The 14,845-nt window shown below is 31.0% G+C and overlaps 3 protein-coding genes across 3 annotated transcripts; 2 read left to right on the plus strand and 1 right to left on the minus strand.

Moving 5' to 3' along the window:
- Positions 1 to 10: 10 nt before the first annotated feature.
- On the minus strand, positions 11 to 7,615 carry LOC134836661 (intermembrane lipid transfer protein Vps13D-like; the record flags this gene model as incomplete). The annotated part of the gene is made up of 6 exons (XM_063851839.1): positions 7,267 to 7,615; positions 6,133 to 6,914; positions 3,291 to 4,916; positions 1,723 to 2,347; positions 1,411 to 1,563; positions 11 to 756 (listed from the first exon to the last, which is right to left on the minus strand). Coding segments are annotated over exons 1-6 (4,029 nt in total), but the record flags the coding sequence as incomplete, so codon positions are not given.
- Positions 7,616 to 8,108: 493 nt separating this feature from the next.
- LOC134836659 (methylosome subunit pICln-like) lies at positions 8,109 to 9,044 on the plus strand. Its single transcript, XM_063851837.1, has 3 exons — positions 8,109 to 8,322; positions 8,379 to 8,800; positions 8,865 to 9,044. The coding sequence occupies exons 1-3, from the start codon at positions 8,201 to 8,203 to the stop codon at positions 8,900 to 8,902; spliced, it is 582 nt and encodes a 193-aa protein (XP_063707907.1). The 5' UTR covers positions 8,109 to 8,200; the 3' UTR covers positions 8,903 to 9,044.
- Positions 9,045 to 10,718: 1,674 nt separating this feature from the next.
- LOC134836660 (mobility group protein 1A-like) lies at positions 10,719 to 13,323 on the plus strand. The gene is made up of 3 exons (XM_063851838.1): positions 10,719 to 10,847; positions 12,457 to 12,613; positions 12,687 to 13,323. The coding sequence occupies exons 2-3, from the start codon at positions 12,464 to 12,466 to the stop codon at positions 12,870 to 12,872; spliced, it is 336 nt and encodes a 111-aa protein (XP_063707908.1). The 5' UTR covers positions 10,719 to 10,847; positions 12,457 to 12,463; the 3' UTR covers positions 12,873 to 13,323.
- Positions 13,324 to 14,845: the final 1,522 nt, after the last annotated feature.

The following is a 14,845-nucleotide window of genomic DNA, read 5'->3' on the forward strand; positions in this document are numbered from 1 at the left end:
TAAATTCTGCGCTTTTCATGGGGGTACTTGTGCTATCAGCTCTCGGTTGAACAAGACCCAAAGCCATATCGGCAGCCTTTTCTTTGATTGATTTCGCCAAAGTTTTCAGATATTGCTTGAATTCCGTGGCGCACCATGTCAATTCTTGCAAAAAACGCGCACAATGGATGTACCAAACAGAAGCCATGCGAACTTTGACATCGATGCACATGTTAATGTCACGCGTAATAGCAAAAGATAACGCTTGTTTCTCCTTCAGCGGTTCCATTTTGTTGCCATTTCCACTTCCGCGATAAACTTCGTTCGTCAGAGATGCTAATAAGTCATCGTGCGTATCAACAGGCGGCGGATCTGTCAAAGGATCCTTTCCAACAGACAAAATTCGTTGATGATTCACGCCTTCGGGCGTTAAATCCAGAATTTGTAAGCCTCCAAGAGATCCGGTGACTTCGACAGTATCTGATAGAGTTGCATTTATCTTTGCTTCGCACAACGTCAAGGTCCCAACTTTGCGAGCTACTAAATAATTATCACGCATGTAAGCTCGCAAGATGAGAATATTCAAACGGTGAAAGTCAAAAGTGATTTCCGTGCGAACGGGATTCGTTGGGGCTTCTTGTTGGTTGATTTCTAACGACGAGTCGTCTAATTGACTTGAATCAGGTTGGAAACGGGGCACGATGTTTGAGTGTTTTCGACTTTTGGGGAAAACGCGGTTGGCGAATCCAATTAATTCGACGATGGTTTCTTGATTTGCTGAAAAAGAAAAAAAAAATTGGGTAAAAATATTTAAAAGAAAAATTTAAAAAAAAAAATGTTTTCGATTTTTTTTAAATTTTTTAATACATATATTGAACTGTATGATAAATTTGATTTTTTTTTATTAAAAAATTTCAAATAATGGAAATTTTTCTATATAAAATTTTTAATTTTTTATTTAAAATTTGACAAAGTGAGAAAATATTGAATTTTAAAATACAATTTTTATTTTTTCAAATATTTTTTGGGTCAAAAATTTTGAAATTTTAATTTTTTTGTTTAAAAGTTGATAATTTGTCATTACAAATTTGTGAAAATGAGAAAATTTTGAATTTTAAAATTAACTTTAATTGAAGTTTTGATTTTTTCAAAAAATTTTTGTTAAAAAGTATCAAAATTTTTTTTTCTTAAAAATTTTAAAAAATAAATTATAATTAAGAAAATTTTCCTATTTTAATGAAAATTTTAATGCTTTTAAATATTTTCAGTTGAAAATTACAAAAATTTAGTATTTTTTTCTTGAAAATTTTAATTTTTTAAAAATATTAATTAAAAATATTTAATTTTTAGAAAAATTTCCAAAATATTTAAAAAATTCGAAATCGAAAACATTTTTGATTATTTTTTTCACTCAAACGTGAAAATTCTTACCAATAATATCCAAATTATTGAACTGAATGTTAGCAATTTGATGAGAAACGTCGTCGTTGAGTCCCGTTCCATCGATAAATTGAATGTCGACCACAATTAACGCATCTAAGTCATCCATCGCGCCAATTGTTGAGTTATTATAAGGAGACGAAGCTGATTATTCGAATCAATTATGTTCATAACAAAATAAAAACGACACAAATTGAACATAACGGAACGAAAAATGAAAAGAAAAAAACGTAAAAAATAAATAAATCATGCAAAAATCATAAAAAAATAACAAAAAATACGAAAAATATTTACAAAAATTACCTCTTGTCAAGCTACTCAACGCTTTATGAATCGACATCGGGCTCGTTGGTCTCCGATCTTCCATCTGATTCGGATCTGGCGATCCTGGACTGCACGGCGAACATGGCTCGCTATGTCTCAAACTGCCCGAAACGCTATCCATGCCCACGTGTCGATGACTTGCGATCAAAAGTTCGAAATCCGGACCAAATGATTGAATTGCATCGACAAGCAACAATCCGTGAACACTCAACGAGACATTTGTTTCGTGCGCTCTTTGCGTCAATCCAGCACGAACTCCCGTAACTTGTAACTCGGCAATGCTTCGACCTCTGCTTTGGACTTCGAGAGACATTTGATCGACGGAAAATTGCATTATCACGAGTTTATTGGATTCGCGATGACTCATCTCTTCGGCGAAGGTGTCTTCGTCGTGCGATTCTTGACTTAACGATTCCAACAAAGGATGTTCGATATTTGACTTCATGGGCGAATCGAAAACACTGTTTCGTGTGATAATGTTGAACATGTGCGTCAATGCTGCAATTTTGTTTTCGTTCACGTGCACATTTAAGCGCGGGAGACGACCCAAAAGTGTCAAACTGGGATATTGCGGGTCGGTTGTGTGAAGAATTCGACGTTCGATCTGAAATTAAAAAAAAAATATGTTAAGAAAAAATTCGATTTTGTGAAATATTTATTCGAAATTAAAAAAAAAATTCGAAAATTATTTTTAAAAAATATATTTTAAATTCATTGAAATATTGGAATTCAAAAAAATGAATTTAAACCAAATTTTTGGTCAAATTTTTAATTAAAAATATTTTGAAAAATTTAATTAAATTGTTAAACTCAACAAATTTTATAAAATTAAAAAATTGTAAGAAAAAAATTTAAAAATTAAATTTTAAATTAAAAACAAAAAAATATCAAGTTAAAAAATTATTTGAAAAAATATTTTAAAAAAATCTTTTATAATATAATTTTATCAAATATGAATTTAAATATTCAAAAAATTTAATAAAAATAATTTTTTTAAATTAAAAATAAAATTTTATAAAAATAAAAATGGTAATAAAAAAATTTTAAAAATTTCATTTGTACGAAAAAAATTTGAAAATTAATTTTTAAAAAAAAATTAATTAAAAAAAAATACGACGTAAAAAATCAGAAAAAAAATAAATAAAAAAAAAAAAAATTAAATTTTAAAAAATAAATATTTTTTTTAAATAAAATTTAATTTCAAATGAAAATTAAAAAAAAAATTTTTTTAAGTAAAAATATATACTTTAATAAAATTTTGAAGAATATACAAATTTATTCATAAGCTTTTATGAAATTTATATGAATTTTTGAAAAAAATTAAAAAATTTAAAAATTATTTAATTAAAAATTTAAATTCAAATAAAAAATTTCAATTGATCAAAAAAAAAATTAAATTTCAAATGAAAAAAAAAAATTATAAAATCTAAAAATTTATATTAATGAAATATTTAATTTTGAACAAATATTATGAAAAAGTTGATAAAAAATTTTTAATAAAAAAATGAAGAAAAATTTTGAAAAATAAAAAAAAAATTAAAACTTACTTGCAATGAAATATTAAATCGATCCAACACATGCAACGTCGACGTTCCCTTCGCACTCGCAAAATTCCAACGTTCCTTTCCTTTGCAAACGAGCACTTGCAAATCCGTCAGATCCAAATTGTACCGTTCATACAATTTATCCATCAAATTTCCCTCATTAATGTCATCCATCACATTCAACGTTTCCGAATTCGATAACGGATCAGAGGCTGCCGACACCAAAGTCGGCGAATTACTCGTTTCTGAACCGGGCGGCGTCGAGCAAGGCGTCAAAAACATGTCAGATTCGTCATCGCTCTCAATCCCGCCGGGACTTTTGATGGAAACATCTTGCACAACGCCATTCGTTCGACCATTTGTGCGTTGCGTAACGACATTATTCGTCAATTGCAGTCTTCCGAAATCGACAACAACAATAGAACTGCCACTTTTATCCGCGAAATTTTCAACAAAGATGATTTGCGGCGCGGAAATGTCAATTTCGAAGGCCCATTGCTTCCGTTGACTCAAGTGACCTTTGAGAATTTGCTCCCAATTCTTCATAATTTCTTTTTTTGTCTTATTTTTCATTGCCTCGATCTTTTTGCGTGCTTCTGACATCTGATGAGGACGCGAAACGAAGTCAAGTAACCATTTTGCGGCGCCAACGTTGTACACGATATCCAGAGATTGGGATTTTATGAGCAAACGATAGTCAGCAACTAATGCCAAAGGTCGTTTTTCGTATTCCAGCTGAAAAAGAGGCTCTGTCGAGTTATTTTGTGTTTTTCTCACACTTCCTGATTTCGTACGACTCAACATTTCATCTTTCACTTGCGGTTTTATTAAATCCGGAAATTCTGAATTTGGCGTTATCCGATCTTTGAGTAAAATTGATCCGAGACTCAAACCGAGAAAATGTGATCCGGATCGAGGACGACTTTCGACACTCAAAATCAAGTTTTCGAACTGCAATTGCAACATTGGTGTCAATTCAGACCCGAATCCGCCGCTACAAATATCCAAAGTGCCCTTTTTCAAGGTAAATTCAAATTTTCCAAAGACCGCATCTCGTTTCAAAATCGAATCGTTTTCCACAGAATCCGCCAATGCATTCAAAATTTCATCTTCGATCGTTTCTTTCGTGTCATCCAAGCCTCTTGAGTCGTCAAGTGCGAGTAAATTGTCTTCCGTGATGCTTTCGTCAGTCGTTTGTTTGCCATACCACATCTGAGGAAACCATTGAAGCAACATTGAACGTCCCTTCGAGGCGTTTTCCTGTCGTTTTGCTTGCACATTTATCACTGGTTGTTGGTTCAACATGCAAATCTCCCGCAAAAGTTTTAATTCCTCGTAGTTACGTTCACTTTCGACGGCGTCTTTGAATTCTTTGTTCTCGGGCGACAACGTTTCGTTTGGGTTTGCGAGAATTTTCGTATAAATATTGATGTACTTGAGATTTTCTTTGGCAATTCTACTGGGATCACAGTTGATGTATTTTAAAAGACCATGACATTGCGCCGCATACAACCACCATGCCTTGCGATTCTCGCTAACGGGCACTAAAGGGCGCAACAAACGAAACCGGCGGTATTTTGATATGTCATCCAAACCACGTACGCATTCAACCATTTGACGGTATTGTTTCTGAAAAGATAAAAAAATTGATTGATTATTGCATGTTTTGATGAAAAGATAATGTTGCTCCAATTTTTTCTTTTATTCTACAATATTTCAAAAAAAGGCAAAAAAAAAATAATTTTTTTTTATATAAAATTATTGAAGGTCATTGAACATTTTGTTAATTTTATGGTATTTCAATCAACATTTTTTAATTAAAAATTGATATCAGATAATTTCAAAGTTAATGTTTTTTTAAATTATAAATACAAAAGAATAATAAAATTTTAAAAAATATTAAAATTTAAAATATTTTAATTTATAAATTAAATTTAATTTTTATAAAACATATTTTAATTTAAAAATATTTATAAATTTAATTTAAAATTTTACAATTAAAAAAATCATGATAAAATATAATTAATTTTTTTATAAAATATTTTTGAAATTATAAAATTAAAAAAAATAAAAATCGAAGTTTCAAAGAATTTAATTTAAGATAAATTTTAATAAATAAATTTTAAATAATTTTATTTTATTTAATTAATTAAAATATTCAAAATGTTGTAAACTAAAAATAAAAAAAAGCTTAAACTTTAAAAAAAATTTAAATTTTGAAAAATAATTTTATAAAATTTTAAAAAGAAAATTTTAGAAAAAAATTATGAAAAAAAAATTTAAAAAAAAAATAAATTTTTGAAAAAAAAAAAATTTAAAATTTTTTAAAGCATTTCAAAATTTTCAAATTTCAGAAAAATTTGAAAAAAAATTTTTAAAAAAATAATTTTGGAGAAGAAAATTCATGACAAAATATTAACCAAAATGGTTCAAAAAATGTTTTGAAAAATTATGAGTTTTTTTTTAAATCAAAATTTTTTTACTAAAATTAAATCATTTTTATATATGTATTTTGCTATTTTTAAAACATTTCAATGAAAATTTCGAGTTTAAATATTTTTTAAGATTTTATAGGTACAGTAAAAAAAAAATCCTAAAAATGACTGTCAAAAAATTCGTCAGAAATTTTGTTAAAAATATTTTTAGAGAATTAAAAAAATATTAATTTCAACAAAAAAACATCATAAATGAAAATTTGAAATTTTTTTTAAATTTAAAAAAAGAGAAAAAAATTTTTCATGCAATTTTTAAAAATTTACAAATTCATTGAATTTTTGACATTTGAAAGATAAAAAGTAAAAAAAAAATTGAAGCAACTTGATGATAAAGATAAAAAAAAACTTACATCACTCAGCGATATTGCAATTTCATTCCACACAAGGTCACACGTGAGTCGTGGGCGATTGCGTGTGCGTAACGCGGAAACGCTCCGATCGCGCTTAAATTTCGCCTGCGCACTCACCGGTTGAATAATATACTCATGCTGAAACTTAATATGGGACAAAACATCGGCAAGCTCCTTGGAATTTGTCTCACTAAGCGTCTCATCGTGTATCAGCGGATCCCAATACAGCGACAACGCATTCAATTCCACTAATTTAAAGGACAATTGTTGGTTCGTATTGAAACTCGATGCCCAATTGTTATCACAGGATTCCGCGGTAAGCGATTCAATTGTCACACCGCATGCAAATCGACAATTTTCCACAGTAATTGTATCCTCATATCGAAAATGCACATCATTGATCTTCAATTGGAGATTTTCGACGATATTTGTCACGAGCGACGATCCGTAACTCAACCAACCACTGTACGAGGACGCATAATAACTGCCCGAGGCACCTGCTTCGAGATGTGCACGCCATCGTGCCTCCAAACTATCGAGACTCGACAATTTGTAATCCAAGTCGGCTTGATGTTCTTGTTCGCCATCCCATTCGTCGAGGTTCAAGGGTCCGCAAATGACGTAAATTTGCTCGATTTGGATGCACCATGGCGCAGTACGAAACGCTGTAACAGGAATTTGCAACTTTACTTTGCCAATTGAGCCACTTTGGATCTTCAGCGGGAGTCCGAGATGACGTAAAGCATCCGGTCTTAAAGGTAAATTTTCTAATTCGACTTCGCCTGTGAAGAAAAATGAAAATTTTATTAATTTTTTATGAAATTTTCGAATTACAGATGTAAACAAAGTCAATGTTTACGAACCGGGACCGGTATAAATTTGCAATAAATCAATGTATGTGTGACGAGTTTCACTTTTTTTTTTTTGAATCGCACACACATTGCTCATTACATAACAAAAACATACGGAACGAGTTGCGTATCTTGGGATGACTCATTTTCACCCCTAAACTGATACGAGTTTCTCGTCGACCTTGTCTTGCTTTTGCCATCTAAGAGCAATTAACAACAACAACTGGCACGAGATGACGGAATCATTCCATTTATAGCTCACGTATGGCTAATGACGACTTACCCGAAAGCAGTGCGACAGATAATTGCGCTGTATTTAGATTTTCCACATATTTGCCCAGATAATTGTTCAGTACCCAGGCGATTAGTTCGCGTAACATTTCTCAAATTGCTGCGTTGCCTGCCAGAAATGTCGTTCAGAGGCGAGAAATTGCTGAAACATTGGACTCTGGGAATTACGTGATGCGAAATAACAGAGTTGGGCGCCTTATCACAAGTAATTTTGATGAATTTGATGCGAACGCGATGCACCGAGTGCTCGAAAATGCGTTTTTGACGAAATTTCCGCTAAATTCGGGCTTTAAATAGCAAAAAACGAGCAAAATTCACGCGATTTCTCGATTGTTTTTGTCGTGTTGCCACTCTTTTGAACACATGACATCTCGCACGGGGTTGCCAATGATTTTTTTTTAGTTCAAAATGTCGCCATAGAGGGCGCTGTCAGACTGCATATGTGAGGCGAGTAACTGGATGTCATTAGGAAATCCATAGTGACTGAGTGAGACGATCGAAAGTGATACTGTTATATGCTGTCAGGTAAGTATACCAGTACTGGTATACTTACCTGACAGATGTATAACAGTTCACTTTCAGCCGACTCACTCAGTCACGTGGATTTCCTCATGACATCCATTCACGAGCCTCCTTGTTTCGTGTCGCAGATGGCGCTAAAATCTTTAGGGTGTTATCAATTTCATTCGTCTCAAATCTACAGTGTACTGTTTTCAAACGAATTTAAGCGCGGGGGCGTAATGCTTTCGTCCGAAAACAAACGCAGGATAATGACTGGAATTCCCTTATCAATTTCATTCGTCTCACTGTATTTCCCTTGGATTTCCTCGTGAATTCCATTGTCAACAAATCGTCGCAAAACACGAATCGTTCTCTTTTTATTAGCAATTTTAGACGAATTTACACGAAAAAGCAAGTAAAAAATCATGGTAACTATCGGGCGAATCGACAACGTAAACGAAGGGCATGTCTTCACAGCGGAAAACATGATGCTCGAGATAAACAAGAACAAAATTCCTCGACCAGGCAAGCTGATATTACTCGAAAGGTAATTATTAACTTCTTTGTTCCTTCTCTTGTTCTGAAACCCCTTTGTTTTTGCAGTTCCTTAAACTTTTGCCTGAACGACACACAAGAAGGTCTCTCAATTCCATGGCCCCGTATCGGTTTGCATGCAATTCAGAACAATAATGGGCTTCGCAGCATTTATTTCATGATCAATTTGGAAGTTGCATGGCCCGGCGTTTACGAGAACAATGTGCACAACAATGGAAACGCCGTCGATGATCCCGATGAGAATGACGAAGGACACGAATCTGATACGGAAGAACCTATGACGGAGTTTTACGTTGTTCCAATTAATACGGCGGAACAAGATATCGTCGAGGCAATCTTCAATTGGATGAAACACTGCCAGAGCTTGCATCCAGATCCCGATGATAGCATTTCAGAGGAAGATTTTATGGAAGCTGAAGACGATGATGGCGAAGCGAGTGCTGAAGGAGTTAGAAATTTGCATATTGATGGTAAGTTTGTTCGAAGAAAAATATCGAAATTGATTGATTATTTTGCTTTTTTTTTTCTTTTTAGATGAAGAAAAGTTTGCTGATGCGGAAGAAGATGAATAGAAACGATGACAAGAAGACTGTCGACAACTCAACCGAACATTTCCTTCTAACACATTTATTATTATTATTATTATTACTATTTTTATTTATAATTTGGCAACTTTAATAAAGTCAGAATTGAGTATGAATATCGTTAATGTAATGCAACATTTTTTTTTTACTTTTATCTGTGAAAATTTCAACTTTTGTGATGCACTCATAATCAATTTTAGAAGGAAAATTTTATTTTTACATGAAATAATTTGTCGCCTATACATATTGGTATATCATAAAATTTGATAGTTTGAGCTTTGCACTTATCGTAGAGCTACAATTTACAATAGGTCTCAATGCCTTTTGCACAAAAATAAATTTACAGAAGCCCAAAAACAAAATTACGTATTTTGATAAATTCTTTTGAAAAAACATTGTAATTCATGCAAAGGCGTTTTACGAAGAGATAAATTTTTTTTTTTTTTTTCAAATTTTCAAAAAAAAAATTTTTTTTTGATTAAAAAACTTGTTCAGGACAAGTTTCATGGGAACGCGTTTGACGAAAAGAAAAAAATTTTTTTTCCAAATTTTCAAAAAATTTTTATTTATAGTTTTTTGCCCCAAAAAATTGATGGGGCAAAAAAAAAAGTTAAAAATTTCATCAAAAATTACAGATTTTTGGTGTACATATTTTCATAAGTTTTAAAGAAAATTTTAAGAAAATTTTTCAATTTTTAGTCATTTTTGTTTTCAAAATCGTATTTCGACATAAAATTTTCTTTAAAAAATAAGTTTCATGAAAATTATTGAATTTTTTTTTAAATTTGTCAGATATTCATTTTTTTAAATTTTAATTAAAAATTTTTTAAAATCAATTTTTAATAGACAAATATCAATGTGAAAAATTCAAAAAACTAAAAATTATATTTCATATAAGAGAAAACATTAAAAATCATTTTTTGCATTTTTTTTCAAGATAAGTTTTAAATAAAGTCGAAATAAAGTATTTTGTATGAAAAAACTATATTTACTGAAGAAAAATGCTAATAACGTATTTTCACTTGTTTTAGTTCTGAATTGTTAATTACAAAATAAGAACTTGATATTTTGTCAAAATACTTACGAAAAGTTGAAAAAGTTTCATTTTTTGCAATGCTTGGTTTCTTATGAGAATTCTTACTAATGTTACTTATGCCGCCAAATTTATTATTCGTTATTTCTCTATTGCAAACAAAGAGTTGGCATCTAATCTAAGGCTTTTAATGACAAAATATGGCGTTATATGCTTATTTTGGAAGAATCATTCTACTTTTAATTGTGAATTTTCTCTCAAAGCTTCATCTTCATGAAAATAACAAATTCCCTTAATAAAGTTTGTCTTTTTAACATGTTGTAAAACAAAGCTTGATCATAGAATTTCTATGTAATTTTTTTTTTTTTTTGAGTTCTTAAAATGATTCCGTAAAATATTCAAAAGTTTATTAAAAAAATATTTTTAAAATCTTCTATTTTTTAATCAGCTATATATTTGCCCTGCATTTTAGTATGAGAATTGCCTTGCCAACAGGCCTAAATTTGAGATTCAGCATTAATTTTCCTTACATTTCTTAAATCACCAAACGGCATCGATTTTTGAATCTTCATCAAAGTTGGATTGGAGGCTTGGATGGGGGACTTGCATGGATTTTTGTATGCGACCCGATTCTCATCAAAGTTGGATGGCTCGGATCCAAGCCTCCAATCCAATTCCAAGTTGGTGAGAATCGGGTCGAAGTCACCAAACCGCTTTGCTGTACGCTTCAGAGCTCTGTGCTGTACGACGCGACAGCTTGCTTCGGGAACACGACTCAAAGACGAATCATTCTTCAAGTATCCACGCAAGAGTGCAGTCGAATTTTTTGGTGTGTCCAATAAAATAAAATAATAAATTTACTTCAATTTTAAAGGCAATTTTCTGCTAAATTTTACTCAGGTAAGTCAAAACTCCCGTTCTATAAGTTCATTCTCGGTATCTTAATGGGTATTTTTCATCCGAAAATCGGAAATTACGGGCGTACTTACGGTAAAAATCGGTGAAAATATGAACGCCTTGTTGGCGTGGGTTCCTTCTAATAGTTTCTTCTACAATGGCTGGGATACTAAATCGTTATGGGGACAATTATGGAAGTTTCTAACGAATTTTCCGCAAATTTCTCGACATTCGCGCAATGATTTGAGAAAGTACGGGCAAAATCGCGTAGAAATAAGGCAAAATGAGCCATTTTGCACGTTATTGCGTAGATTTTCTATTTCGGTGATAAAATAAAAATGGCTTGGCAAAAGTATCACTTGAATTTTATATGGGACAAAAATTGAAAAATAAATTTAGTATGGTAAATGGCGTCGCATCGAGAAACGGTCTTCCGTAAAATGCGGGCAAAATTATTCCGCATCTAACTGCATACTTACTTCCGAGGGCTTGCGAATGATTTTTCCGAAATTCGGGCTTTCGCGCCAAAATGCCCTTTGGATTGCCTCTGAATTCGGGCCTTTTAGTTGAAAATCCATACAAGAGCCATAAGACGCCATACTAAGGCACGCACACAACCAAGCGACGCACGTACACCATCAAAGCTCTGCTGATTGGTGAGTTGTGTTAGTGCGAAAGAGGAGGAAAAACATACATACTGTTTATTTACGTGTTGTTAATAGAGAGTAGAGTTACTGCTGCAACTGAGGCGATATTTCAGTATTGTTTGTCTCTTCAGTTAAGTCTTTTCGGTCAAAAAATACACACGCAGTAATAACTGATTAACATTTTTTGCCAATATTAAGCATTTTTTATATATATCATCGCCATCATCAATCCCGCAGCCGTGTATTTATAACGGATAAAAAAAAGTGTAAAATAAAAATAACATTATTCGCATATTATCAGAAATCTCTCTTTGGTAAGTTGCTTCGTGAAATTTTTGTATTTTTGACCATTAATATGGCGTTTAACGAGATGACGCTCACATTTGGCGTCATTTTTATTTGCCCTTGGCATCATTAAACAACTCCTCGTTCAAGCTTTTCGTCAGAAATTAATTTTGTGGAACACTTTTTGCCAACGACTTTTCCGCGAGCCGGTGTTACAACGCGCTTCAGAAGAAAAAGTCTTGTTCCAGTTTGTACAAAATGTCTTCTTCTGCCTTTGCTCAATATTGGCTTGGCTTTTATTTTTCACACTACACACATATGTATGTGTATGTGTACGTTCAGGGAAAGCAACACAAGCGCAGTCCCCTTTTGAATGTGTGTGTGTTTTGTGTGTAAAATTCAATTTTTACAACATTGTTGCATGGATTGTCGCTACCTTCGTTTCATTCATTCACCGGTTATCGTCGTACAGCGTAACAATAATAATAATAACAACAATAAAAATAAAAGCTACTCAAAAAATAATATCGAGTGACGGTTAAAAAAGCATCGTTGCATTTATCGTTCCCTCTTCTATATTTTTCCTTTTACCGTGTTCGTAACTTTAATCCTTTTTTCTTCCCTCTCATTAAAAATTGTAACGGTTTTTCTAATTTTTTTTTGTTTTTTTTGTTTTGCAGAATAACAATGGCTGACAAACCAAAGCGTCCTCTTTCCGCCTACATGTTGTGGCTCAACTCTGCCCGCGAAGGTATCAAGAAGGAACATCCCGGTATCAAGGTTACAGAGATCGCCAAGAAAGGAGGCGAGATCTGGCGTGGCATGAAAGACAAGTCTGTAAGTATTAAAAAAAAATTATTTTTTTGAAGATTTTTTTTGACTTGAACATTTTTTTTTGTAAATCTATCAGGAGTGGGAAAACAAAGCTGCCAAATTGAAGGATGAATACACCAAGGCCGTACAAGAATTCGAGAAGAATGGCGGTGACAAGTCGAGCGGAGGCAAGAAACGAAGCAAGGGAGCCAGCAAGAAACCCGCCAAGAAGAGCAAAAAGAAGGATTCGGATGAGGATGATGATGAAGACGAGTCAGATTAAATTAATTAAGGCAACTACGTAAAATTATATCTCTCATTACACAACTACACATATAATATGACGGAGTGTACGCGCATCGCGTTTTCATACAAGACCAACAATATCCTCCAATAATCCCCAAACTTCTACAATATTACAAAAAAAATCAACAACAACAACAACCGCCGTAATAATTGTCACTAATAATAATATACATACATTTAGTTCGCGTATTCTACAAAAAAAAAACAAAATAAAATATTTAAGTATAAAGAAGAAAAATCAGAAAAGATCCCTTTCTCACAGATTATAAGTAAAAACAAAAGATGATATAATATTTCAAACAAAATTGAAAAACTCAGAGGATTAAATTTTAGAGAAAAAAAAATTAACATTTTTTAAAATATATATTCGTAACGAAAAATTTAATAGTTTGAAATGATTTTGTCAACCTTGCTTTCTACATATGACTTGATTCGTGACTACACACATGAATGTTTTAAGTATTTTTTTAACATTAAGGACGCTTAAATTTTACATTTAAGCAAAGTTAGTATAAAAGAAGAAGATACGAGATGAGAAAATGTTTGTTTTGTGTTCATTTCTTTAAACAATTTGTTCATATTTGAATAAGAGAACTAATGTAATTCGCATCATTCATAAATTAATTCACATTCAAATAGATGATAAATAAATAAAAAAAAAGAAAAAATAGCAAAGATACTTTCATTTATGTAACACTCTGAAAAATTCTGTAAAATAAATGAAAGTAATGACATTTATTTCAAAGGAAATTCATGTGTTTGGTCTTGTTTCCAATTCGCTCATTCCGAATCAATGTTGTCTGCGAGGAAGAACATTTTTAAAAATTTAACTTAGTAAATCTTTAGCAAAAATATCTTCACGATAAATACAAAGAAAAAAAAACATAAAAAAAAATAATTTAAAATATATTATTAAAAATATTTCTTCTATAGTTAAAGAAAAAATGAGAAGATATATTATTAAAATATACACAAAAAAAAATTAGTTTACGTTTTTTTTTCACAAATTTTTGTTTTTTCAACTTAATTTAGTGTTTATTATAAAATAATTAGAATGATACAAGAAAAATGATAAGAAAAAGGTCAGGTTCTTAGAATTAAATGCAAAACAAATACAAACAAAAGCACTCATTTTACTTTATGACTAATTTTAACTAATGAATGAAAATGATTTAAATAAATGAAAATTATAAGTAAAAAAAAAATAATAATGAATGGAAATTTTTCGTTACGTTACATTTAAAGTAGAGACAAACCAGTGTTCTTCAGTGTGTAAGTAAATAATTAAGAAAAAATGAGATGTAATAAAAATGCATTCGAAAAAAAAAACTCAATCCGTGACACTTTTATTATTTTGTTCTGTTTTAATTTTTTTTTTTTTATTTTTAAATGCAGAGTTAAGAGTTTGAACTCTGCTTAAGCCATGTTTGTTAAATATATATTTAATAACTAATGAAGTATTCTAGTTTAATTTTTATTTAGAAAATAGAAGTTGATTAACTAAAAGAAACTCGAATTGTTTGATCATGAAATAAGTAAATATCCAAAAAAAAAATGTAATAAAGTGTCGGAAAAAGAAGAAAAAAATAATAAAAATTGTGAAAAATCTTATTAGACGAGTGTTTTAATTTTTGAGTATTTTCTTGTCGAATATTTTTTTCTTTGAAGTTGAGATCTGAAATCGTTCATGATAAAGCAATAAAGTTATGTTGAATTTCAATATAAAAATTTTAGAAGAAAATTAAGCCCTAACATCAAATAATTTTTATTGAAAATGTATCATTTCGCGTAAATTAAAAAAAAATGTGTTTTTCCCTCCAAAATTTTATGAAGAACGTTAAAAATCTTATAAGAGATTTTAGTTGTTTTGTTAGAAAAATATGAATTTTAAATGAAATTATGATTTTTTGTATTAAATTAAAAAGAAAACTTGAAATTGCGTTTTATTTA

Source organism: Culicoides brevitarsis, unplaced genomic scaffold (assembly GCF_036172545.1).
Source record: "Culicoides brevitarsis isolate CSIRO-B50_1 unplaced genomic scaffold, AGI_CSIRO_Cbre_v1 contig_110, whole genome shotgun sequence".
NCBI classification, from domain to species: domain Eukaryota; kingdom Metazoa; phylum Arthropoda; class Insecta; order Diptera; family Ceratopogonidae; genus Culicoides; species Culicoides brevitarsis.

What these genes read in the sequence shown, in the direction of transcription:
- LOC134836659 (XM_063851837.1), top strand. Translation starts at nt 8,201, where the DNA reads ATGGTAACTATCGGGCGAATCGACAACGTAAACGAAGGGCATGTCTTC. An exon ending in AAGCTGATATTACTCGAAAG is followed by an intron (nt 8,323 to 8,378) that starts GTAATTATTAAC and finishes TTGTTTTTGCAG; the next exon opens with TTCCTTAAACTTTTGCCTGA. An exon ending in TAGAAATTTGCATATTGATG is followed by an intron (nt 8,801 to 8,864) that starts GTAAGTTTGTTC and finishes TTTTCTTTTTAG; the next exon opens with ATGAAGAAAAGTTTGCTGAT.
- LOC134836660 (XM_063851838.1), top strand. Translation starts at nt 12,464, where the DNA reads ATGGCTGACAAACCAAAGCGTCCTCTTTCCGCCTACATGTTGTGGCTC. An exon ending in GTGGCATGAAAGACAAGTCT is followed by an intron (nt 12,614 to 12,686) that starts GTAAGTATTAAA and finishes TAAATCTATCAG; the next exon opens with GAGTGGGAAAACAAAGCTGC.